Here is a 26,507-nt window from a genome sequence, read left to right on the forward strand (position 1 = left end):
CCCTACCCAGATCTAGCCAATGGACAGCACATTCTCCACAGTTGAGTGGAGAGTGGGGTATGACTTTCACACGAACTCTGGTGTCCCATATTTGACCACATCCCCTGGAGGGGGAGGCCTGGTGGCACTCAGAGGAAGGATAGCAGGCTACCAAGAAGAGACTTGATACCCTATGAGCATATACAGGGGGAAGAGGTCCCCCTCAGTCACAGTCATAGGGGAGGAGGGTAAGGGGGAAATGGGAGGGAGGGAGGAATGAGAGGATACAAGGGATGGGATAACAATTTAGATATAATATGAGTAAATTAGTAAAATATAAAAAAAGAAAAAAGTTTTTTCCTTTGGTATCATGCTGAGTGCTTTCCTGTACCAAAGATGGTGGAACATATGGATGAAAGTTCTATGTAGGCACTAGTTTGACTTGTCTATATTCAGTGAGTTGTGTAGATGATGAATTCAGCAATGGGACCTTGCTGTCAGTTTGTGGAGAGGAATCCATAGTCTTGGCAACAGCCTGGTTTGTTTCAAGTGCCTATGGGACCCCTTTGGCCAACAACCTGGTTAGAGGTAACCCAATCCAAGCACCGGAAGCTTCATTTGGTGACAAAATATGGCTGGATTGGCCTGTCTCCTCCAATCTTGGGCATTTTGATATAGATGGCCTTCATATATGCATATATTTTAGGAAGTTTCTACTATATTAGGGTTCCTTACTATCTCTCAAATAGCCCTTGATTTCAATGTCTTTCCCCATTTTCCTTTCCTTTCCTGCTCCCCCCCCCCCCGGTTGATCCTCCCATTTCAGGTTCCCTATCTGTCCATAACTGTCTATTTTATTTCCCTTTCCCAATGAGATTTATCCTCCCACTCTGAGTCCCTTACTTTATACCTAATCTCTGTGGGTCTATGTTATTACTTGGTTATCAGAGACCTAAGCAGCTAATATCCACATATAAATGAATACATACCACATTTGTCTTTCTCAGTCTGGTATACCTCACTCAGAATATTTTTTTTTCTAGTTCCATCCATTTACCCGCAAATTTCATGATTTCCCTTAAAAAAACAAAAAACAAAAAACAAAAAAACCGCGTCATACTCCATTAAGTGGCTACACCACACTTTATTTTATTATCGTTTATTCACATTATATCCCCTTTGTTCTCCCCGCGCTCTTAAGTTCCTGTTTCTACCCTCCCTCCCGCTTGCACCCTCGTCCTCTTCCCTAGACCTTTGATAGGTGGGGGTTTTCCTCTCAGGTTTCATCTGGGTAGCCTGCTTCCCCGTCCTCTGTGTTCTCATAGGGCCTCTCTGTCAAGGGGCAGTGATCAAATCCCGGGCACCAGAGTTCCTGTCAGAGGCAGTCCCCTCACTCTCTTCTCCACGTGGAAAATGAGCTGTCCATCTGCTACATCTGAATAGGGGGTCTAGGTTCTCTGCTTGCAGTGTCCTTGGTTTGTGCAGTCCCCCTCGGGTCAGGTCCACCAGGCTTGATAGTCTCCTTGTGGAGCTCCTGCCCCCGCCCCCCGTCCTTCCCTTCCATCTCCCAACTCTTCTGTACAGTTTGAAGTGCTTTGCCCAGAGTCCCAGTATCTGTTCCAATTCCCTGCTGGGTGGAGTCTCTCAGAGGACATCTATGTGGGGCTAATATCCACTTATAAGTGAGTATATACCATGCGTGTCTTTCTGTGGCTGGCTTACCTCACTCAGGATGATCTTTGATAGTTCCATCCATTTGCCTGAAAATCTTAAGATTTCCTTGTTTTTGATAGCTGAGTAGCATTCCATTGTGCAAATGTACCAGTTTCTGCCTATGTCTTTTGATCTTCTGATATCTTCTTCAATTTATTTCTTCAGAGATGTGAAGTTTTTTTTTCATACAAGCTTTTCACTTGGTTTTTAGAGTTACACCAGGATACTTTGTTTTATTTGTGGCCTTTGTGAAGGATGTAGTTTCCCTAATATCTTTCTCAGACCATTTGACATTTGTATACAGGAGGGCTACTGATTGTTTTTAGTTGATTTTGTATCTAGCCACTTTGATGAAACTGTTTATCAGTTGTAGGAGTTCCTTGGTAGACTTTTTGGGCCACTTATGTTTACTATCTATTATCCATGAATAGTGGTGATACATTGACTTCTTCCTTTTTTAATTTGTATCACCTTGATTTCCTTTAGTTGTCTTATTGCTCTAGCTAGGACATCAAGTACTATATTGAAGAGATACAGAGGGAGTAGTCAATAGAATTGATTTAAGTTTTTCTCTGTGTAGTTTGATGTTGGCTATAGGCTTGCTGTATATTGCCTTTACTATGTTTAGGTATGCGCCTTGTATCCTTGCTCTTTCCAAGAGTTTTAATATGAATAGATGTTAGATTTTGTCAAATGTTTTTTTGGCATCTAATGAGATGATCGTGTGTTTTTTTTCTTTCTATTTTTTTAATATGATGGATTACATTGACGAATTTCTATATATTAAACTACCCCTGCTTGCCTAGGATGAAGTCTACTTGGTCATGGTGAATGATATTTTTGATGTGTTCTTGGATTTGGTTTGCAAGTATTTTATTGAATATTTTTTTATCAATGTTCATAAGAGAAATTGGTCTGAAGTTCTCTTTCTTTGTTGAGTCTTTCTCTGGTTTAGGTATCAAGGTGACTGTGGCCTCATAGAATGAATTTGGTAATGTTCTTTCTGTTTCTATTTTGCGGAATAGTTTGAAGGGAACTGGTATTAGTTCTTCTTTGAAGGTCTGGTAGAGTTTTGCACTGAAACCACCTGGCCCTGGGCTTTTTTTGGTTGGGAGACTTTTTATGACTGCTCCTATTTCCTTAAGAGATATAGGACTATTTAATTTGTTTACCTGATCTTAATTCAATGTTGGTAATTGGTAGCTATCAAGAAAATGTTCAGTTCATTTAGATTTTCTAATTTTGTGGCATATAGGCTTTTGAAGTAAGACCTAATGATTCTTTGGATTTCCTTTGTGTTGTTGTTATATTTCCCTTTTCATTTCTGATTTTGATTGAATATTCTCCCTCTGCCTTTTAGTTAGTTTGACTAAAGGATTTGTCTATATTGCTGATTTTCTCAAAGAACCAGCTCTTGATTTTTTTGGTTCTTTGAATTGTTCTCTTTGTTTTGAATTTGTTGATTTCAGTCCTGAGTTTAATGATTTATAGCTATCTGTTCTTCTTGAATATGTCAGCTTTATTTCCCTAGAGCTTTCAAGTGTGCTGTTAAGTTGTTAGTATGAGATCTCTCCAATTTCCTTATAAAGGCACTTAGTGCTATGTACTTTCCCTGTTAGCACTGCTTTCATTGTGTCCCATAAGTTTGAGTATTCTATGCCTTTATTTTCATTGAATTCTAGGAAGTTTTTAATTTATTTTTTTAATGTTGTCCCTTACCCAGAGGTCACTGAGTAGGGAGTTGTTCAGTTTCGTTGAGTTTGTAGGCTTTCTGTTTTTTCTGTTGTTGTTCAGTTCCAGCTTTAACCCAAGGTGGTCTGACAAGATGCAAGGGGTTATTTCAATCTTGTATTTGTTGAGGTTTGATTTGTGACTAAGTATATACAGAAGGTTCCATGAGGTGCTGAGAAGAAGGTGTATTCTTTTGTGTTTAGCACATTTTTCCTTTGATGAGTATGAAGTGTCTTTCCCCATCTCTTTTGATTAGTTTTGGTTGAAAGTCTATTTTATTATACTAGAATGGCTACTCCAGCTTGCTTCTTGGGTCCATTTGCTTAGAATACTTTTTTACATTCCTTTACTGAGAGGTAATGTCTATTTTCATTGCTGAGGAGTGTTTCTTGTATACAGCACAATGATGGTCCTGTTTTTTGCATCCATTCTATTATCTTGTGTCTTTTTATTGGGGAGTTGAGACCATTGATTTTGAGAGATATTATTGACCAGCCATTATTGGTTCCTTTTTTTTTTTTTAATGTTGTTGGTGGTAGAGAGAGAGAATGTGTGTGTTTCCTTTGTTTTGGTTTTGTGGATGTGGGGTTATTTATTTCCTGTGTTTTCCTGTGTAAAGTTAGCCTTCTTGGGTTGTAGTTTTCCTTCTAGTATCTTCTGTAAGGCTGGATTTGTGGCTAGGTACTCTATAAATTTTGTTTTGTCATGGAATATCTTGCTTTCTCCATTTATGGTGATTAAAAGTTTTGCTGGGTATAGTAGTCTGAGTTGGAATCCATGGTCCTTCTGGCTTTCATAGTCTCTGTTGAAAAGTCAGGTATAATTCTGATAGGTTTGCTTTTATATGTGACTTGGCCTTTTTCTCTTGTAGCTTTTAATATTCTTTCTTTGTTCTGTATGTTTAGTGTTTTAATTATTATGTGGTAGGGGGATTTTCTTTTCTGGCTCAATTTATTTGGCATTCTGTAGGCTTCTTGTATATTTATGGGCATTTTTTCTTTAAGTTAAAGAAGTTTTCTTCTATGATTTTGTTGAAAATATTTTCTAGGCCTTATGAGCTGGGAGTCTTCTTTTTCTTCTACTCCTATTATTCTTAGGTTTGGTCTTTTCATAGTGTTCCAGGTTTCTTGGAAGTTCTTTGTCAGGAATTTTTATATTTAATATTTTCTTTTACTGTTGTATCTATTTCTTCGATCATATCTTCTACCCATGAGATTCTGTCTTCTATTTCTTGTATTCTGTTGGTGATGTTTGCGTCTATAGTTCCTTTCCTCGTCCCTAGGTTTTTCATTTCCAGGATTGTCTCAGATTGTGTTTTCTTCATTGCTTTTATCTCCGTTTTTTGGTCTTGAATTCTTTTATTCATTTCCTTCTCCTATTTGATTGTAGTTTCCTGTCTTTTACTAATTTTTAAGTGATTTGTTCAATTCTTTCACTTCTTTCTTTGTATATTACTGTTCTAGTTTGAGGGATTTATTTTCCTCCTTTAAGTCATTTTCATAACTTCAGATTTAAAATCTTTTTCTTGTGCACCAGGTATGATAGTATCTCTAGGGCTTGTTGTGATGGTGGAACTGCTGGTTTTTGGAGGTATCAAATGACCCTGGGAATTTTTGCTTGTGTTCTTATACTGACCTATTGTGATGTTTCTAGTGTTAGCAGGTTTGGTGGTCTCTTATGGTCAGAGAGTTTAGGGGTAGGTACAGACAATGGGGCTTCAGTCCCAAGCCCTAAACCCTTTTGATAAGTTCACTGTCTCTGTTGGCTCTCTGTTTGTGACCCAGGCATCTGTGGAGCGGGCAGAAAGATATCTGAGCAGAGTTGCTCTGGTGGGCCCACCAGCCTCCTCCGGATGGAGGATAATGGGAACACCACATTTTCTTTATCCATTCTGCTGTTGAGGGACATCTAGGTCGTTTCCAATTTCTGTCTATTATTAAACTAGCAGCTATGAACATGGTTGAGCAAGTGTCTGTGGAGTAGGGTGAAGCATCCTTTAGATACATGTCCAAGAGTGGTACAGTTGGATCTTGATGTAGATTGATTCCCATCTTCTTAAGGAACTACCACACTGATTTCCATAAGGATGTGCTGTGTGCCATGGGCATGTCTGGTACTCACAGGTGCCAGAAGAAGCATTAGATCCTCTGGAGCTGCCGTTACAGACATGTGCAAGCCTCCCTGTGGGTCTGGGAACTTAATCTGGATTCTCAGCAAGAGTCAATGCTCTGAGTCACTGATGTATCTCTCTAGCCATAGTGTTCACAATATATTTTTTGTTTTATTATGAAAATATTTTATATTTTTCAAAGCCTTGCAATTTCTTAGTCAAAGATATGTGGTTTTGTGCTTCTTGAACTATATCAATTCAAAAGTCTCCTAAAAGTAATATTTTCAGAATGAATTTGTAGCATCCAACTATTTGAAATCCAAGACAGGATTCTTACCCTGTCTATAAGGAGGAATGAAAAGAGAATGGGCTCTCAAATTATTGGTAAATTTCTGATGAATGCAACTGAGTTTCTGGTGACATCATAAGAAATTTAGCAATAATTTGTGAGTCTATTCATTCCTCCTGATAGTCCATTTTCTGTTCTTACCAAATCCAGTTTGCATTTTCTCTTATACCATTACTACTAATTATTTTGTATGTAGAATTTTTTAAAAAATTATTTTTCTAAGCAGGGACTCACTGTGTAGCCATTGCTGGCCTGAAACTGCATGTAGTCTAGGCAAGTTTCAAACTCTAAGATTTGTCTACCTCTGCCTCCCGAATGCTGGGATTAAAGGTGTGTTCCACCACACCCAGCTGCTATTCTAATAGCTTATAAATCATCTTTCTTTATTCAACTATAAATAATCTTCTAAAAATTGCATCAAATGCAGACCTTACTTGCTATTTTCTGCCTAAAAACATAAGAGTGCTTTTTACTGGCCCTTATATGAACATGACAGTATTAATGAATCCAGCCTATAATCTTCTCTGACCCCCTACCCTGGTTAGATGTTCAATATCTGGGAATTATACTCGATCCTTTTCTCAGTGGACTCCTCCTGAATTCCTGGCTGAAGCTGTAATTAATTACAGTGGACATGGTGTAAAAATTTAAAAGCATTTGAGAGATAAAAATATCTTTAAATTAACAAGCATTCCAGCTGAGACTCTTCAGATTAAACCGTCCCTATTTTTCATGTAATAAGCCAAAGCATTCAAGGACATTCAATTTCTGAAGGTGATAAAGTTAATAGCAATTACATTGCATTCCAAAACCAGCAGTAAGAAAGAGAACAATGGTCTCCTGGAATTCTAGGCCATGTTCCCTCTTACAATTTTGATTTAGCAAAGATGTCAGTAAAGTCCCACAAAGTGAAAAGCAAAATTAATACTACTTCTTTTTTTCTTTTCTTTTTTTATTGATAATATTCATATTATATCTCAATTGTTATCCCATCCCTTGGATCCTCCCATTCCTCCCTCCCTCCCACTTTCACCCTATTCCCCTCCCTATGACTGTGACTGAGGGGGACCTCCTCCCCCTGTATATGCTCATAGGGTATCAAGTCTCTTCTTGGTAGCCTGCTATCCTTCCTCTGAGTGCCACCAGGCCTCCCTATCTAGGGGACATGGTCAAATATGAGGCACCAGAGTTCGCATGAAAGTCAGACCCCACTCTCCACTCAACTGTGAGGAATGTCCTGTCCATTGGCTAGATCTGGGTAGGAGTTTGATGCTTACTGCATGTATTGTCCTTGGTTGGTGCCATAGCTTGAACAGAACCCCTGGGCCCAGATCCACCCATCATAGTGTTCTTCTTGTAGGTTTCTATGACACTTTGGATCCTTCTATTTCCCCATTCTCCCATACTTCTCTCACCTAGAGTCCCAATAGAAAGTCTTCCCCTCTGTCCCACTTTCCTGGTAAGTGAAGGCTTTCATGGGACATGCCCCTTGGGCTAGTGTCCAAATATAAGTGAGTATATACATTTGACTCTTTCTGCTTCTGGATTAACTCACTCATTATGATCATTTCTAGTTCAATCCATTTGCCCACAAATTTCAGAAATTCCTTAATACTATTTCTTTATGTGAAAAAAAACTAAGAGTTAATAAAATAAATGCTCACTGGGCTTATGAGGCAAATGTGTCTGCCAAGGTAATCAATACAGAAGCCAAACTGGACCAGGAAAAGTACACTATTAGTCTAAATCACAAGTCAAACTGCTCAGTCATTCAGTTCTCAATGGAGAAAACACTTTCATAATAAATGAGTTATCAAGGAGATTGAGAAGTTAAGGAAAACAATATGTTTTGATTATATCATAAAGTGCAAGAAACGCTGCCATAAAGAATTAAGAGGTACAGCAACAGGAGCATTACCATCTTGGGTACAAACATTTAATTACAGATAGAATGCATATAGTAACAAAGAAAGTATGTGGCTTAATTAAAAAAACCTCTTAACAGCTAACCAAAATACAGAGAACACATAGATATCAATAGGCAGACAGAAATCACGTCCTAACTTCTTGTGGATGTTGACATGGCGGGTCAGAGGAGTCAGACAGAAATCACATTCTAACTTCTTGTGGATGTTGACATGGCGGGTCAGAGGAGTGACTCAGCCAGTAAAGAGCTCTCCACATAAGCGCGAGGACTTGGCTGGTGGATCTTCAGCATCCGCGTAAAGAGCTGGGAGCAGGAAACTGGTGCTTGTAATCCCAGTGCACCTGGGGATTAGGGGCAGGTGGGTTTCTGAGTGTGAGAAGAAATTATATGGTTTAAATTGAAAAAATTATAGGAAAAAAACAATTCATGCCAGCTGGTAGCGGCCCATGCCTTTAATCCCAGCACTTGGGAGGCAGAGGCAGGTGGATCTCTGTGAGTTCGAGGTCAGCCTGATCTACAAAGTGAGTCCAAGACAGCCAAGGCTACACAGAGAAACCTTGTCCTGAAAAAACCAAACCAAACCAAACCAAACCAAACCAAACCAAACCACCACCACCACCAACAATTCATATGAAATAAAAACAAGGATTTGATATCTGCTAAAATTTTGCTCTTTAAAACAATGCTATATGAGGCATAGGCCGGGGAAGACACTCAGTGGCCTGCCAGCACATGGCCTGCCTGCAGTGAGAGCCACTACAATGTGCAAGTATGTGGTAATAGGTGGGAGAGTAAGAAGAGTGGAAAGGTTTGAGCATTATGAAAAAGAGGAGGAGCTGGAGATGTGAGGGTGGAGAGGGCCTGCTGGATGTGAGTAGTCTGCCCTGCTACCTGAAGCCATGGTGAAGTCCTACACCATGCTGCTACTGAGGGCCATGTCTCTCTCGGTCTGTGACCATGCAGCAGTGCCTGTGGCAATGCCTGTGGCTCATGTCACCACTAAAGACCTTATAGATGTCTTGGTCTGGGCTGGCTACTGGGACCATGTTGATGTCCAAGGGCTGTGCAGAGCTGGCCCAATCCCTCACTGCCTGAGGCACTCTGGGAAGCTGGCCCCACCCTTTGATGGCATAGCCCAGGGAGAGTGGGCCCTGCACCTGGCATAGTAGAGCTGGACCCTGTGGTGGGGGTGGGGTGGGGTGATTTAGCCCCAACCGCACAAGCACAGGAAATCTGGTCCCACCATTCCTCTGCTGTGAGGTGGCGTGAGAGAGGGAGTGATGCCTTCCATCCTGTCTTGCCCTGTGCCCCCCCCCCCCCCTTGGAGGCAGGTGAGAGAGTCAGCCCCCAGGTCATGAGAGCCGGAGAGCTGTCCATGCCCCTCATCTGCTACAACACTCAGAAGAGCAGGCTCTGTGCCTTGCCTGGGCATCACAGTGGAGCTGGCCTTGGTGGTGAAGGCTCAGGCAAGGCGGCCCGAGGATGTGGGAGTGGGAAGGCGACCTGAGGGTGTGAGACTGGGAGAGCTGGCCTATCCTCTCACAGGCTTCAGCACTGGGTAAGCTAGCCAGGATAGTGTGCTGGAACGCTTGCTCTGGTTGTGTGGAGAAGCTGGGAGGCTGACCAACTCAGCTACCACCCAGGCTCAGGTCCAGGCCTTTGAGTTGGCCCACCCCAACATCTACCCCATCCATAAACTGCCGGAGTGTGTGAAAGGGCCAGTCCTGCAGATCCAAGGTTGCAGGCTCTCTATGACACAGAGCAACAACAGGGTATCTGAGAGGAGTCCTGGTGAGGATCCAGTATATTGATAGTGTAGAAAAAGCCAGAGGCCATGAGCCAGACCAATGACTCATTGAAATGAACAATTGCAATGCAAATGAACTCACTGCAAATGCAAGTAAAGACGAGTGAACAAAAGGGTGTATTGCAGGACACACTGTGACACACACTACAGCTTCCATGACAAGATTTTTTGTAATGTTTTCTTTTCTTTTTTCTTTTGTGAGGGGAGGTTGCAAGGATAGAGGGCAGACACAAAGAGATGGGGAGAGGAACGGGATTGGGTAAATGATATAAAACTCACTATCAATAAAAAGGTTTAAAAATGATGTAATGCCAAGCAGTTACAATCAAATGAGTTATCTGCCAATTTAAGAAATTTGGTAGATATTTGTTCTTGGCCTCTACAAAAAATATTAAAAGACTACAAATAATTACTTTGCTTATACCCAATGTTTATACCCAAATTATAGTGAACTGTTTCTTTGCTGGACTTTATAAAAGACAGCATCTCTTAATTGTGAGTTAGTATGACAGGCACACATTTGAATCTGGACATAATTTTAACAAATAGGGCAAGACATTTTTAAAAGGCATGGGCTTTCTTTTGGGGAGGTGGGAGTGATTTGAGACAGTGTTTCTCTGTGCAGCCTTGGTTGTCCTGGAGCTCACTCTGTTGACCAGGCTGGCCTCGAACTTAGAGAGATCTGTTTGCTTCTGCCTCCCGCCCCAAGTGCTGGAATTAAAGGTGTCCACCACTACCACCTTGCTATTTCAAAACTTAGTAGTGTGTGTTTTGCCTGATTCTGATTTTTCGTTTTCCAAAGTGAGCCATCATTATGTTTTAAGTAGACTGTTGTGTAACAAAACTTTTCATGGGGAGACACTATATATGTATCTACTCAGCCCAGACAGGGAGGCCACGACAAAGCGAAAGCACAGATACCACCAAGTCCAACTTGGTGAACCAATGAGTTATATTGGAGTTACCTACATGAATGTGGGTGAGGAGTTACTAACAGGAGCAGAAATAACTCAGAAGCTGCATCACCAAGGCCCACCCCAACCCAGGTGATAGCTCACAAATCTGGAAACCCAGAGCACACTGTACAGCCTTCAGGCAGCTCAGCAGGTTGGAGAGTTCACTGTTCAGGTGACTCATTTAGTCTAAATCTGTTCCAGGTAGTTGGGCTGGTTTCCGCTTTTTCCTGGTCTGATCTCAGAATCTTTTCAGCATGCTTTCTCTGAAGGTCTTTTTTGCCGTTTGGTCTCTACTTAGTCTGAGAGAAGCCCTTCACTTTTGTTCCCTTCACCATCCGTGGAGGGGCTGAGTGAATATGGTCAGTTTCAGGTACTTTCTGAGGCCATTTTGAGTTGTTTACCTTTCTGCTTGAGGGGCTTCCCTGCACGATGGGAGGTTTCAATCGTGTAGGAATCTGTTCCATATCATAAACTCACCTGATACCTGGCATTTGTGGACTATATTTGTGTAATTACCCACCACTATCCCCATGTTATAACCGGCAATTTTAAAAAGTATTAATGCAGTGCTGCAAAGGACTGTAGGAACATGAAGGAAGAAAGGCCCATCACTCAGAGATTTGTGATATGATATTGCCATTAAAAAGGATGCTTCTTTGGGGAACAGAATTTCAATAGGTAGAAGTTGTAAACTAGAAGCCATAAAGATATCATCAAGCCTAACTCTTACCTTTACTTATTTCCTCATAAAGAACTAATCTTCTCAATCTTTCTGTTTGACTTAGCTATTATCTTTGACTTGAATATTCTTTTTTAATTATTATAATTTATTCACTTTACATCCGGATTGTAATCCTCTCCCTCTTAACTTTCTGTCCCATCCCTCACCCCATCCAATCTAGTACCCTCCCATAGACCTCTGACAGGTGGGGGCCTCCTCCCCACTGTCTGACCACAGCTTGTCAGGTCTCATCCAGTCTACACCCCCTCCTCAGTGTTCCCACAGGGCCTCTCTGCCAAAGGACAGTGATGAAATCCCCGGCACCAGAGATCTTGTCAGAGGCAGTCCCCGCTCCAGCCCCTGTCCCCACGTGGAGAATGAGCTGTCCATTGGCTACACCAAACAGGGGGTCCATGTCCTCTGCTTGCACTGCCAGATTCATGAGGTCACATTTATTAATTGCTGACATTAGAACCTGAGCTATTGGCGTTCTTTTCAGGATGTTGTCTCCTGTGCTAATGAACTCAAGGCTCTTCCCCAGTTTTTCTTCTAACAGATTTAGTGTGTCTGGTTTTATGTTGAGATCTTTAATCCACTTGGACTTGAGTTTTGTGCAGGGTGATAAATATGAGTCTATTTCCATTTTTCTACATGTAGGTATCCAGTTAGACCAGCACCATTTGTTGAAGATGCTATCCTTTTTTCCATTGTATGGATTTGGCTTCTTTGTCAAAAATTAAGTGTCCATACGTGTGTGGGATTATTTCTGGGTCTTCGATTCAATTCCACTGCTCAACCAGCCTATTTCTATGCTAGTACCATGCTGTTTTTTATTACTGTTGTTCTATAATACAGCTTGAGATCCAGGATGGAGATTCCTCCAGAAGAAGTTTTATTGTACAGAATTGTTTTAGCTATTCTGGGTCTTTTGTTTTTCCACATGAAGTTAAGAATTGATCTTTCAAGGTCTGTAAAGAACTGTGTAGGTATTTTTATGGGAATTGCATTGAGTCGGTAGATTGCTTTTGGTAAGATGGCCATTTTTACTATGTTGATGCTCCCAATCCACAAGCATGGGAAGCCTTTCCATCTTCTGAAATCTTCGTCAATTAAATATTCTTAAATTATAGGTAGTTTGAGCAGAAAGAAACAAAACAAAAATCATTTCCTTTGTTATTATACAGGCCTTATGTGAAATAGACTAATGCTCAAGTTATACCCTCACAAAGCATTTTGAATACTTTTTATATGTGTAGACATCATTAATGGACAGATGTGTCAGAGCATGGTGGGATTTCTCTTGTTTCTCTGATGCTGTTTCACATCTTTGCCATGCAGACAGCATTATCGTCCACACCACTGTTTTGTGCTTAGGGCTCCTATAGTGTCAGTGTTGCCAGTGAGATGCAGTGCTGAGTGGCGCCTTATTAGAATAAATTTTCCCAGTGATGGACACTGCTATCACTATTGATATTAGTCCGTTAAATGTTCTCAGTTTATCCACTTAGTCCTAGTAAGTACACGATAAGATCCTTACAATAAAAATGGAAAAGTAAAGCTTCTAGTATCCTATGTACAATGTTTAAAAAGAAATGATATAATGTTCATGTAAAAGAAAGCAAACATGGAATGAATGTTTTTGTGAACCGAATTAACAAGACAATCACTTCAGAAAAAAACCCTATGGTTAGAAATATGCTGAACAACGAGCAAGCATCACACCTAAATAAATAAAATGTAATAAAGATAATATAAAAGATCACACAATTAGGTTCAGGAGAGCAGGAACCATTTTTGGTTTTGGTTCTTCACATACCCCAGGCCTTGGAACAGCATCTTGCATGAAATTGGAGCTCAATACACTTTTGACCAACAAAGACATAGAAGGCTTTGTAGTTTACATCCAGGACGGACTTGTCCGTACTTTATCTCTAATTTATGACAAATTCCTTGGCTTTATTGTCTGTTTTGTCCATTTGACCATGACTCTTAATTCTGACCCATAGAATATCCAAGGAAAATAAGATGGAAGACTGCAGATAAATCAAAGAAAGCCTGGGTAGCTCAGAAATTCCCAGATTTAAATGCTGCATGAAGCATGTTCATAGGAAGGCTGGGATGATAGAAATTATTAGCGTCATGCCAAGTAACCAACCTGGAAACAATTTCTAGAGAAGCCCATGTTTCAGATAAAATCACGGTGTGTGTGAAAATCCATTAACATGTTCCTTCTGCTGCTTAACCCAGCCCCTCATACTACAGCCGTCTTCAGTTCATCTTCGGTGGAGCAAATTCTTTCCCCCCACTTAAGTAATCAAGGTCACTGACCCACCCTTCATAAAACCGAAGAACTAGACAAAATGTTGATTTAGGGTACTGTTTGTTATGTTTTGTTTAGAAAGGGAAGACAACAGTCTACTACTCACCCCATGCTTCAAATTAGAAACAGAGACCATGAGAAGCTGTCCACCAGATAGATTTGTTTTATATTAGAGCCAATTAAAGTAGAGTCAGAGCAAGAGATTAAAAGAAAGAGAACAGAAAGGGAGGGGAAGAGACAGAGCCATAACTCTGGGGTTTGCCAAGCCCTCAGAGGCAATGTCTTACTCATAATAATCTTGGAAAAACAGAGCAGAACTCTCTAGATAAAAAAAAAAAAAAACTTTCCTGGAATTAGTTACAAATTATGTTTTAATTGCTGTGCAAAAACTGAAAGCATAGCAAACCTGCCTCTTACTTTCAGCTCAGATGAAAGATGCTCACATAAAAGAGGGTTGTGCGGCATCTATCTCACGTGTCAGGGAAAACACGGTTTGTTTTCTTTTCTATCTTTTTTTTCGATTTGCTTTGATTTCTCAAAAGAACATCTTTGCTGAAGGTTTAGATGCTAATTTCAACTTTTTAAAAAGCAAGTTGCATATGTTCGAGCATGCAGAAGTTATCTTTATAGGTTATTGACACGAGTTCCAAATAAAATACAGAAAAAAAAAATCCTGTTGGTGAGTCACGCATTCTCAACGCAGTGAGATAGCCGTGCAGTGACTATGCACATGTTTATATGCTTTGTACGTTTACGCTTCAAGACGCATAACCCCGACTTTCACCTTTGCTCCCAGATCGAATCTGAACATTTTTTATGACCTTCTATTTCATTTCTTCTTCACATTTCCTTTGAATTAAAGCAGGTATAGCTTTTCCTTATAGCTATAATTTTTCTTCAGAATCATATACAATTCAGTCTCTAAGATGGCTGAGGATCAAAAGAATCCTGTACTGAGTCTTGCTCTACAAATCTGTCTGATACCTTTGCCTGGGAAGCCAGAACAATCGCTTAAATGTGGCTCATTTAACGACTTTTGACCTTGCTTTTGACCTGTCAGGAGTGTGAAAGGGCTGACTCTGCAGTCATCTAGGATTGTGGGATAGCATGCCTGTCGAAGGCCACCCACCTCATCCTTGTTCTCCAGGGTCTTGTGATCTCTTTGTTCTTTTGCAAGCTCTATGTACTTCGTTAGTGAAGCATACGATGCCATATGTGTGCGCCCTATGCTTCCTCTAGCTTAACACTGCATATTGTTTGCCTAAATGCTTTTCTTAGTATTGTTTATCAAAGCATACTCCGTTTATGTCCAAGGAGACTCCAAGTTGTAGTTTAATAAGCGTATTGAAAACTGTATTGTTCAGCTAAGTATATTTTTATGGAATAAAATTGCATTTTCACATTAGAGTATTATACTTGGATAAGGACAGTGTAGGGCAAGAGGTAATGATTTTGCTCAATAAAAACCGTTTCAACTCTAAGATAACTGTTGCTAGTGGCTAATTGAGGAGAGAATCATGTATGGAAATGTAGGTAAATCACCTACTGAGAACTGGAATTCTTTCAGAAAATAACTAAATAGTTTGAAGCTACATATATATGTTAAAGATAAATGTTTGTTGATATTTTATAAATATTACCTATATTTTATGTAGTTTCTTGAAAAATTTTAACTAAAATGTTATTTGTGTCTAAATTAAAATTACATTGAATGACAAAGAACTATTTTAGCTAAGTTGGCAGACCATTGCTTTGCACAAAACTATACAGATATCTAAATGTATTAAAATTTTGTAGTTCAAAGAGAACATATTATGAAAGCTATTTTCTTCCTGAAGTGAATGCACTTTGTAATCTTGTCTTGTAGTCTTGCAGACATAAATAATTTATTTTCTATTTATTTATTTATTCATTTATTTTACATTCTAGTGGTATCCCCATGGCTTCTCACCTTCAGGTCCTACCCTCCCTCCCTCTCCCCCACCCTGTTCTCTATTCCTTAGAAACGGGGAGTCCCCCTCCCCACCCACCTACCCCAGCTCATCGTCGCATCAGGACTCAGCAGATCTCTTCCTTGTGGCCTTGCAAGGCAGTCCTACCAGGGGGAAGTAATTGAAAAGCTGGCAAGATAGTTCATGCCAGAAAGTGCCCCTGCTCCCCTCAACAGAGGCCCCACATGTAGCCTGAGCTACCCATCAGCTGCATCTTTGTAGGGGGCCCATGTCTAGTCCATGCAAGGTCCATGGTTAGTGCCTCAGTCTCACAGGCCTTTATCAGTTGGCTCTGCTGGTCTTCTTGTGAAGCTCCTGTCACCTCCAGGTCCTTTTGTCCTTCTCCCCTGCCTCCCTGCTTTTCCGCTAGACTCTCCATGCTTTGCCCAATATTTGGCTGTGACTCTCAGCATCTGTTTTGAGGCAACGTTGGGTGGAGCCTCTCAGAGGACAACTCTGCTAGGCTCCTGTCTGCAAACATAACAGAGTAATGCTAATAGTGTCAGGGGTTGGTTCTCCCCCATGGGGTGTGTCTTGGGTTGGGCCAGGCACTAGTTGGACATTCCCTCGGTCTGCTCTATCTTTATCCCTGAACATTTTGTAGGCAAGGTGATTTTTGAATCCAAGTTTTTGTGAGTGGGTTGGTGTTCCCCTCCCTCTACTAGAAGACTTGTCTAGTGAGAGGGCATCCTCTTCAGTCTTCATGCACACAGATGTGACTGTATATGAGAACTCAAAGAACCCCACCTCCCCAAGAATTATAGCATCATTTTAGCAGTTAGGAAATGAAAAACCTTTGAACGAATAGACACCGTACTGCTACACTTTCTGGTAGTGTATTCAGATGTCAAAAAACTGAGATATTAAAAAAATACTTTTATTTAATTTTAAATTTATGTGTACTGGTGTGAGGGTGTCAGATCTTAGAGTTACAGACAGTTGTAAGCTGCCATCTGGGTGCTGGGAATTGAACCCAGGTCCTTTGGAAGAACATGCAGTGCTCTTAACCACTGAGCCATCTCTCCAGCCCCCAAAAATTGAGATCTTAAAGATGAGGATAATTAGAAAAGTTGAGTAGTTATACTTGAATGTATATATTTATATTTATACATATATAGCTTTCCATTAGAAAAACAGAAAAATAAGCATAACAATGGACTCAGACCCCACAGAATGAAGCAAATATTTTGTAAGTTAATCTCTTTCATTTTCTTCCCTGTGCAAAGGTGTACATCTGCCTTACGCTCTTCCATCTGATCTCCCTTTTCCTCAGAACAGCAAATTAACTAAGAGTAACTTTTCTACCTAAAATCCATGTCTCTACTATCTTCTCCTGGTTGGGTTAGTCCTGTGCAGGCCATTTACTTTGGTCATAATCTTTTACTTTTTAAAAAAGAGCAAAAATATTAAGAATGACATAATTTCATGGGTCTGTTTGCTTCCCACTGTGATAAAAATAACACACAAGGTCTTGCTCTGACCAGTTCACAACTCTTTCCCTAGGATCCAGAAAGAGTGGCCAGCAGATAACTATAAGCAACAAACAGTATTAATTGGAAAATAAAGTAAATAAAATCCTTATTGCATCCTCAAAACTTTCTGGTTCAATAGATCATCAACTAGATGCATGGCTTGAACAACCCTCTTCAATTTTATTGAAAGACAACAATGTTTTAAGAGTTGTTAAGAAAATGACTCTAGCTTAGCAACTCTTCAAATATAATTATCTTTTTAATAAAATTGAAGCATCCCTTCATGGCCTTTGCGTCAGCTCCTGCCTCTAGATTTCTGTCCTGCTTGAGTTCCTGTCCTGACTTCCTTTGCTGATGAACAGCAATGTGAACTGAGTAAATCATTTCCTCCTTAGCTGGCTTTTTGGCCATGGTGTTTTATTGCATCAATAGAAAGTGACTAAACACTAGGAAAAATTTTTTTTTTTTTTTACTGTTGAAGCAGTTTTCTATTACTGAGATAGAATTTGATGCCATCTTACCATTTGTGTACAAGAAACTATTGGCTGTGCAATTAAAATTAACCATGTCCTAGTGATGCTAAAAATAATAAAAAATTAATATGAGTTCCCCATAGGTTAAAGGTTGTGTTAAACGCATGCCATGGTTAGCCACACTTAACCTTCAAGGCAACCCCATGATGATCCCTCCAGTAGAGATAAGGATTATGGGATTAGGTGCTAGAAACTTGCTCGAATGCATTCTGAGAGGGAAAGTTTAGGCTTCAAAAGCCCCTTCAGAACCATGTGTCCTGACTCGATGCTACCTGTGTAAAATTGCTCTAATGGAGAGAACACGGCACGTATCAGACTGATGCTATCGGCTGTAAAATTGCTCTAATGGAGAGAACACGGCACGTATCAGACTGGTGCTATCGGCACACTTGTACCAATTGCCTATATAACTTTTCTTGCGTAGACAGCATCATGAAAGATTTTTCCAAAATAATACCAGAAAGGAGTATGAAATGGAAATAACCTAGACTCAGTTATTCACATCTTCTATTCTGTGGTGACGCTGCAGTCCCCAGGACAAATCTTATATGTATATATTTCAAATATTCAGCATATTTTATTAAGCAAACCACTCATTTGCTTAACAATTACATTAAAATTTTTTTTCATTTATAAGTTGTTTTTTATCTGCACTGATCTACATACATGTGTTAATGACTATGTTTAAAAGGAAGCTATGAATCACTGTACGGACCAGAACCCTTTTTTCTTTATCACTAGGCCCTGATAGAAGCCGTTTATCAGATCTCATCTTCCTGTGCTTGCTCTCTGTGAGTGCTAGGCCACAGATTTAGACAGCGGGGGTGTGTTTTCACCACGGAGGGAGAACTGATTGGACAGTGGTCTAGTTTACGATAGCAGTTTTGACAGCTCAGCTGAGTATCAGGATCACCAAATCAGAGCCCTTTGCCTTGAGCTATGTGTGCTGACTCTCACAAGCACACCTTCAGAAGAGAGCGTATGCCAGCTGCTCATTTCTAAGTTTTCACCACTCAAGACAGGTTGGGGAAGCGGCAGCCACATGAAAGAGAAGCGTCTGAGAGGAGCAGACATATAGGCTAGGATAGAAAAGGGCAGGGTGCTCACAAGGACAAAAAGCAGTCTAACATTTCATACTATGGGTAACATTTTAATTTCTTCCAATCTTTTCCTATGAGAATATCATTAATACCAACAATTACAATTATTTTTAATATCATATTTTTATTTATTTTCAGACGACATACATGTTTACCATGTATTCACTGTTATTATTATAAGCGTTGCTTTTATATTCCTCAGATTTTATCTTTCCATTTTTATTTACTACAACATTAAAGTATTACTATTTTTAGTTTTAACTTTAATTAGCTAATTAATTTGCCACACTGGAAATTGAACCCATTGCTCTGTGCATGCTAGGTTGATGCTTTGCCACTGAAATATATTGCTAGTACAGTGATTTTTTTTAAAAAAAATTATATTGAGATAGAATCTCATTAGGTAATTAAACCTGGTCTGGAATTCCCTGTGCATCCCAGGCTAGCCTTGAACTTTTTATCCTCCTGCCCTGCCCTTCCAAATAGGTAAGATTTCAGGCCTCTGTCATCAGGTCTCACATGTGTTGCTATTTTATAAAACACTTCCTTAATGTGTGCATTCAATTACTTTAAAATACTTCAAATTTTCATTTAAAGCAGAGTTTTCTAATCTTTAATCATAGTTTGAAAACTGTGGTTTTTTTTTTAAATAGGAGGATGTATGTCTTATCCAATGACTCAGATTAGGACAGTGCTCAGCAGAGAAAGGCAAACTAGCCCCATTAAGGGAAATATTTTTCTGCTGAAAGCTCATTTACTTAAATTCTGTAGCTCAAAAAGCAAGTGTATGCATTTCTAAGCAGTTCCTCCCTATGCAATGCTTGGCCCTCCATAAAATTACTGGAAACTTCCAGCAGACAGTGGTATGTTCATGCCTGCTATCATAAGAGTGTAATACATTATGGAAGTAAATTACACACAATATTAATGTAATTACTGTAAGAAGAAATCCTTAAGCAGGCCTATGTTACTCATCTGCTGTCTTCATTGTTAATAAGCAGAATCATGTCACTGCTGTCATTTTATTGGAAATAGGTATGCCTTTCAATGTTAAATTTCTTTACATTACAAGAACTACGCTACTCTTGACAATCCTCTCCAGTTCCTGTGTTCTGTGGAAAATCTTCAATACTCTGCATGTCAAACGTTACCCGAGACTTCCTTCCCTCACTGCTTCTACGAACTGAGAAGTCAAGCCAAGTTCACCGACTGTCGTACGAAGCCAGGAACTGTAGCTCTTTCTACTTTGATGGATTGCAGATGGCTGCAAACACCTGCTATTAAATGACTGTCTCAGCTACACTCAGTGGCTATTTTAAGAACTAGCTCACCCATTAAACCTTTATAAATGTTCACTAATAGCATTGAGCACGTATTGGCAAGCTGTAAACATTAGTTTGGGTTACAGTGACTTCCTCCTTCTTTAAAACCGTAGAGCTATATATAGAATCATGGAGCTGTAGACATTTCAGAAGGAAAATAATCTAAACATTGTATTTTTAAACATAGAAAGCATTCCGAATTCTAATTCTAAATTTCGACACAATCTGGTTTTTTTGGTTTTTGTTTTATTTGTTTTTTGAGACATGGTTTCTCTGTGTAGCCTTGGCTGACCTGGACTCACTTTGTAGACCAAGCTGGCCTCGAACTCACAGCGATCTACCTTCCTCTGCCTCCTGAGTGCTGGGATTAAAGGCGTGTGCCACCATACTCAGCTCATACATTCTGTTTTTTTACGGTACAAGGAAGTGACAAAATTATATGGAATCTTTCATTTTTCAAAGTAGAAATCTTGGGATTGTGTAGGTGGTTTCTCTAGAATGACTATCTGAATTAGTTTTAGTAAGCTACACACGAGGTTTCATTTTTTGCAATGAAATGATGTCCCGTGGATTTCTACACATGTGTTCAACCTTGCCAGTCAGCAGTTAGCTTAATGTAGGTTTCCTTTTATTATTTTTTCCACTTGGAATCCCAAATAAAACCGTGTTCAATTGCTTCATGAAGGAATGTGTGCTGGAATTTTCTTTTGAATGTGGGTAAGGTAGTCCTGTTTTAAAAAAAAAAAAATCTCTGATTAACTATTGACTACGGGTTAAATCAGAAACGCTGTGCCACTCAACTGTAATGACACCTTTCCTGAAACCTACTCTGTGTGAAGTTCATGGGGCCAGTTCCTCTTTGTTTTGTACAGATGGTAAAGGGGCAGCTTCTTTTTATGTCCAGAGGACATCTTCACTAGTCAGAAAAACAATCAAGAGACCCTAACAATCCTCAATGATTTCTAATTTTCATCAATGCAGTTAGTTCAAATACAATTATATGTTTCCCCTGACTGATCAGTATAAGTATAGTCATTATTAGCTCAAGGAACGACACTTGACTGTTTAGAGAAAGCAGACTGTGCAGTGTAATAAGAGGCATTTTATCTGTGTGACAGTCTCGGGTAAACAGAAGTATTCAAAGGTCACTACTAGTGTGTTCTTGATTGTGTAACTTCATTGGATCTCAACGTCTGCTTTTTGTAGTTTGAATTAAAATAACTAATTGTATTCTGAATTAAATAGATAAGTTAATGCAGGGGTTTTGCACAGGCAAGTTCCCCATCCCTACATCCTCACATCTCTATGAAAACAATTCATTTCCATCTGCACTTTTCTCTAATTAAATTTTTTATCAAGTAAAAGTTATAAACAAAATAATTATTCCAAACTTAGAGCAACCTCTTTGAATTGAAAGTGTACCTCATTTGAATTACATTTAATTAAAAATGCAGAAACATTTTATGATACCAACATGCTGCATTTCTTTTACCCTATAGGAGCCTAAGTTGCCAACGGATCACCTTGCACAAAAACCTCTTTTTTTCATTTGTTTGTAACTCGATTGTAACAATCATTCACCTCACGGCAGTGGCCAACAACCAGGCCTTGGTGGCCACAAATCCTGTAAGTAAAAACACGGTGGTAGCTTGGTGCAAGAGACATGGGTTGTGGGTGGTCTCTTGTATGGAACATGTGTATCATTAGATGAATGTGTGTGTGAGCCTTGGGTTTAACACACAGAAACTGTATCTTAGCTATGCTGCGGACCAAGAAGGTAATTTCCTTCAGTATTTCCACAGTTTCAGGTCATGCCATGGCTGTGAGCTTCTGACGCTGGTGGCCGATAAGTCTGTGACTGCACAATGTTTGCTCAGTCCAATCAGTGCAACCGAGTACATATAGGAAAGACAGCAATAAATGTAATGGGACTTTAAATTATCTTTTGGTATCAGACTTACATTAAAAATTAATAGAATCAGGATGATAAGAGTTTCCATGTGTTGTGTGTACAGTGATGTTAAACTCCATTACAATAAAATGTTGGAATGTGCTACCAATCATTGTCTCAATAAGCACTGATGAATTCTTCTTCCTATAAGCCATATTTTTAAAACATATGCTAAAACTTATATGTATATAAACTATTCATGGTATATACATAATGTAAACTATACTTGGATTCAAATATATGTATATGTAGCAGAAATATTCACACTTTTAGAGTCACCTACTTTGACACTGAGGCAAAAACTCCAACTTTGGATATGAATGTGTGTGTGTGCGTGTTGTGTATGTGTGTGTGTGGTGTGTGTGTATAGGTGTGTGTGTGTGTGTAGTGTGTGTAGTGTGGTGTGGTGTGTGTGACATGTGTTTGTATGCGTGGTGTGGTGTGTGTGGTAAGTGTGGTGTGGTGTGACTGACATGTGTTTGTATGCGTGGTGTGGTGTGTGTGGCATGTGTTTGTATGTGTGGTGTGGTGTGTGTATGTGTATGTGTGTGCTTTTGAGCACATCAAGTTGTGTTTGCTGGATTATGTTATCTAGTTATGGAAATCATAGAAGGGAAGGCATTTCCACTAGTTGGGTCAATAAATAACACTCTTGTATGTGTCTTATGTGTTTCTTCAGGGTAATTTACAAAGTTCTGATGTTTCTCCCACTGTTTGCACATGTACTTCTGGGCCGTTTGATCTTGCTGTGTTCCTCTCTAAAGCCACCAGGGCAGGAAGCAGACCAGGATATAATTAGCAGAATAAAACACTGGCTGACATTCTGCCATTTTATGTTGTAACATAGCAAGAGTTTCAAGCTCTTGTATTTATGCATGAAGATATATATCTAATAGACAAAGTATAAGTTACAGTACAGTGAATTTATTATTAGAAAAAAAAGTATTTTCTGATTATGTTATCAGTGCCCTCCACAGAATTATTTTTTGAAGTATGTCCTAAATGCTTTTCCTCATAATAGTTTATATCAATTTTAAAGTAATATAAGAATAAATTGAATTAGATAAGAATTTAATTAATATATATGTAGAAGGTTAAATCCATTATAAATATAGTCAAATATATGAAGTAAAATTATTTTATCTTTAAGAGGCTTGAATATTATCTTATAAAACACATGATATTACATTTTTTACAATTTAAGAAATGAATTCTTCACACATATTAATAATGGTGTTATAAATATCCTTTAGGAAGGTGTTACTACATATAAAATAAAAATAGAATCAAATTTTCGTTTAGGGTGCAACTCTGATTAATATTATATGAATATTTGCAAATAATTTCACTTTTTTAGTACTAGTTTTTAAAACTCTATATGATGTGTGGTCATGTACAGTGCACGCCTCACAGAAGTATTCCAGAGTGTGATGAGATGGGTGTAAATGGTAACAGTGCAAACACTCTAGGATGGCGTTTGTGCAACTACTGGTCCTCCTAGTTCACAATAAGGCGAAACTTGTTTTCTGGAGCTTTAGGTTTCTAACATAATATTTATTTCAAAAAATTATAATAACCACTGAATAGGTATTAAATTTCAGACTGGAAATTAATTATTTCCACATATTGCAACATGTTTACTTACTTTGATAATGGAAGACCTACTATACTTTTCAGCTCCTTTGTGCTTTCTTTATCTGACAACTGGATCTCTTTCTTCATCTCTTTACAAGAGAAGAGAAAATGGGATCCCAAGGAAAAGAGGAAGCAAAACTACAGTTCCTTATCTTTATTATGATATAAAAATACCACGTATTTTTATATTTAGACAGTGTGTAGGATCATTAGAAGATTATGTAGTGAGTTTTATTTATGCCTTTGGGGTGAAAGTTACAAAACTTACCAAGTACTTGCACATGTTTAATTAAGTGCTGATAAGGCTATCAAAGTTTTTCTAACAGCAAATAACAACCAAAATCAAAACAGATACACAGTGATGTATGTGTGGACTGTTTATACTTATAATGATGTGATAACCAGAACACATGAGGGAGGCAGTCATCCACTAAGCAGAGGGAAGGAGGCAGCCATCCACTAAGCAGAGGGAAGGAGGCAGCCATCCACTAAGCAGAGGGAAGGAGGCAGCCATCCACTAAGCAGAGGGAAGGAGGCAGTCATCCACTAAGCAGAGGGAAGGAGGCAGCCATCCACTAAGCAGAGGGAAGGAGGCAGTCATCCACTAAGCAGAGGGAAGGGTTTTTGTTTTGTTTTGTTTTTGTTTTTAATTGTTTTGAATGTCACATGACTCATAAACTCATAGAGCACATGGTTAATAACTTCAGAGACATCATGGGATGAGTGTTCAAAAGAGCATTCTGCAAACCAGACACCCAAGTGTGCACAGTCTTGTGTGGGGGACAGAAATTTTTCCATGGTTTCTTAAGTAAACTGGATGATTGCTTCACACGTGGATTTCGTAAGCTAAGACAACACTCTTTCCCCCCTCACAGGTGAGCTGCAAAGTGTCTCAGTTCATTCATCATTACCTGATGGGCTGTAACTACTTTTGGATGCTGTGTGAGGGGATTTACCTGCACACACTCATTGTGGTGGCTGTGTTCGCAGAGAAGCAGCACTTGATGTGGTATTATTTCCTTGGCTGGGGTAGGTGTCACTGCCAGTGCCTGCTTAATCATCTGATTAAGAGGGCTCTTAGCTTTTAGGCCAGGTGACCAATCATCCTTAGCATGTAAATTGAGACTTTGCTCATTGCAATACACTGAAATGTGTAAAGAAAGCTAAGTGTCACAAACTTACGGTTTCTCCAGCTTCATTTTGATTAACAATATAATACCCTTTAAATATTTGATATCCCAATGATAAGCTTATTCTAGCTGAATGCATAGTGATTAAAATCGAATTAAAATTATGGATTAAGGTTCTAATTTCTGCATTCGTCTGAATTTCCTCTTTTTTCATCTGTAAAACGAGGACATTGGTGCTAAGTATCTTTGAAGTTCCACCAAAAAGCCTAAGTCTCTCTCTCTCTCTCTCTCTCTCTCTCTCTCTCTCTCTCTCTCTCTCTCTCTCTCTCTCCCCCTCCTTTGCTCTTGAGACAGGATCATTTTGGCTTAGAACTTGCTATGGAGATCAGGAAGGGTTTGAACTCACAGAGATTCACTTACTTCTGCCTCCTGAGTACTGGGATTAAAGATGTGTGCCAGCACATGCAGCCCTGTTGAGATCTTCTTAAACTGTCATTTTATAGCTAAAATTTTGGGCATCAACAATTGAATACAAGTATGCAAAAATATCTACTTCCTTTCCATAATCTCCTGGCATTGTGTTACTCACAAAACAAGGCATGAGACATACTGCTGTGTTTCCTAAGGTCACTGAAATAGTGTTTGAGTATATAATACATAGAAGTAGATTTAATAGGACTAATTTCCAAGGACCAAAAAGACATTTTATTTCTTTATTATCTACCAAATGAAGATGTGGATGCTGAGACATGCTCAAGAGGTTTGTGTATACACATACCCAATTGTCGGCACATTCTGATTTTCTCTATACACCTCTTCATGCCTGTTTTCTCAAGATGTTGTTTAAAAGCTGGAGAACATGCAGAAATATTGGTATAAGAAGCATATTTGTCTCTTTGCTTCAGAAAATAGCTTACTGTGAGTCTGTCTTTTACAATAGAGATAATTATCGGTCTCAACATTGCCCAACATTTGATATTAAATATTGGCCAATTTCATCCCACAGAAATGATATGACTACAGAAATTATCCTAAGGGTTATGATTTACAATGTTTTTAATCTATGGAATCTTACCGATTCAAGATGATTGGTGGCATTCAAACTTGATAGTTTGCCACACTTACCACTTGGCTATGCATATGCAATCACACAGTAAACACGGATGGCTGGTGATTTTGCCACTAAGGTGTCCCTGAAGTTCACATTCATGATTTCTTAGAGAAGCCTCATCTCTATGGGACACTATCCGTTCACTTGCTTTTGCTTTATTTGTAGGATTTCCTCTGCTTCCTGCCTGCATCCACGCCATCGCCAGAAGCTTGTATTACAATGACAAGTAAGATGTGTCCCCTTTGTGACTTCTACTATAACTAAGTGGAGTGAACATCCTTTTCAATGACACCTTCACTTTATCCCCTAGTTGCTGGATCAGCTCGGACACTCATCTCCTGTACATTATCCATGGTCCGATTTGTGCTGCTTTACTGGTATGTAACTGAAACCCTCTGGTCCTCACTGCTGCTCACAGTTCTTGAATCTCCTCTCCGAACTTCTTAGTCAGAGCCGATGCGCTGCATAAGTGAGTGCAGCCCAGTGAAGGTGTATTTGTAATGCAAGTCGGAATGGCGAGGTGCTAATTTGCAAGCGATGAAGGAGCATCGGAGCATCAGGAAGAACCAAGTGTGGGAATCTGCTTCTGCAGATGAACTTGAAGCGAGGTCAAAGCAGTTCTTAAGGGAATTAGACAAACGCTGAGAGT

At 39.3% G+C, this 26,507-nt stretch overlaps 1 protein-coding gene across 1 annotated transcript in view; it reads left to right on the forward strand.

The window, feature by feature from the left end:
• Window positions 1-26,507, forward strand: part of Calcrl (calcitonin receptor like receptor) — a 48,238-nt gene that overhangs the window by 8,488 nt on the left and 13,243 nt on the right. Inside the window, exons 6-9 of the mRNA XM_051167194.1 lie at window positions 21,531-21,657; window positions 24,493-24,646; window positions 26,024-26,084; window positions 26,169-26,235. Of these exons, the coding sequence (XP_051023151.1) occupies window positions 21,531-21,657; window positions 24,493-24,646; window positions 26,024-26,084; window positions 26,169-26,235 (409 nt within the window). The remainder of the gene's footprint in view (window positions 1-21,530; window positions 21,658-24,492; window positions 24,647-26,023; window positions 26,085-26,168; window positions 26,236-26,507) is intronic.

Source organism: Acomys russatus, chromosome 24 (genome assembly GCF_903995435.1).
Source record: "Acomys russatus chromosome 24, mAcoRus1.1, whole genome shotgun sequence".
In the NCBI taxonomy this organism is placed as follows: domain Eukaryota; kingdom Metazoa; phylum Chordata; class Mammalia; order Rodentia; family Muridae; genus Acomys; species Acomys russatus.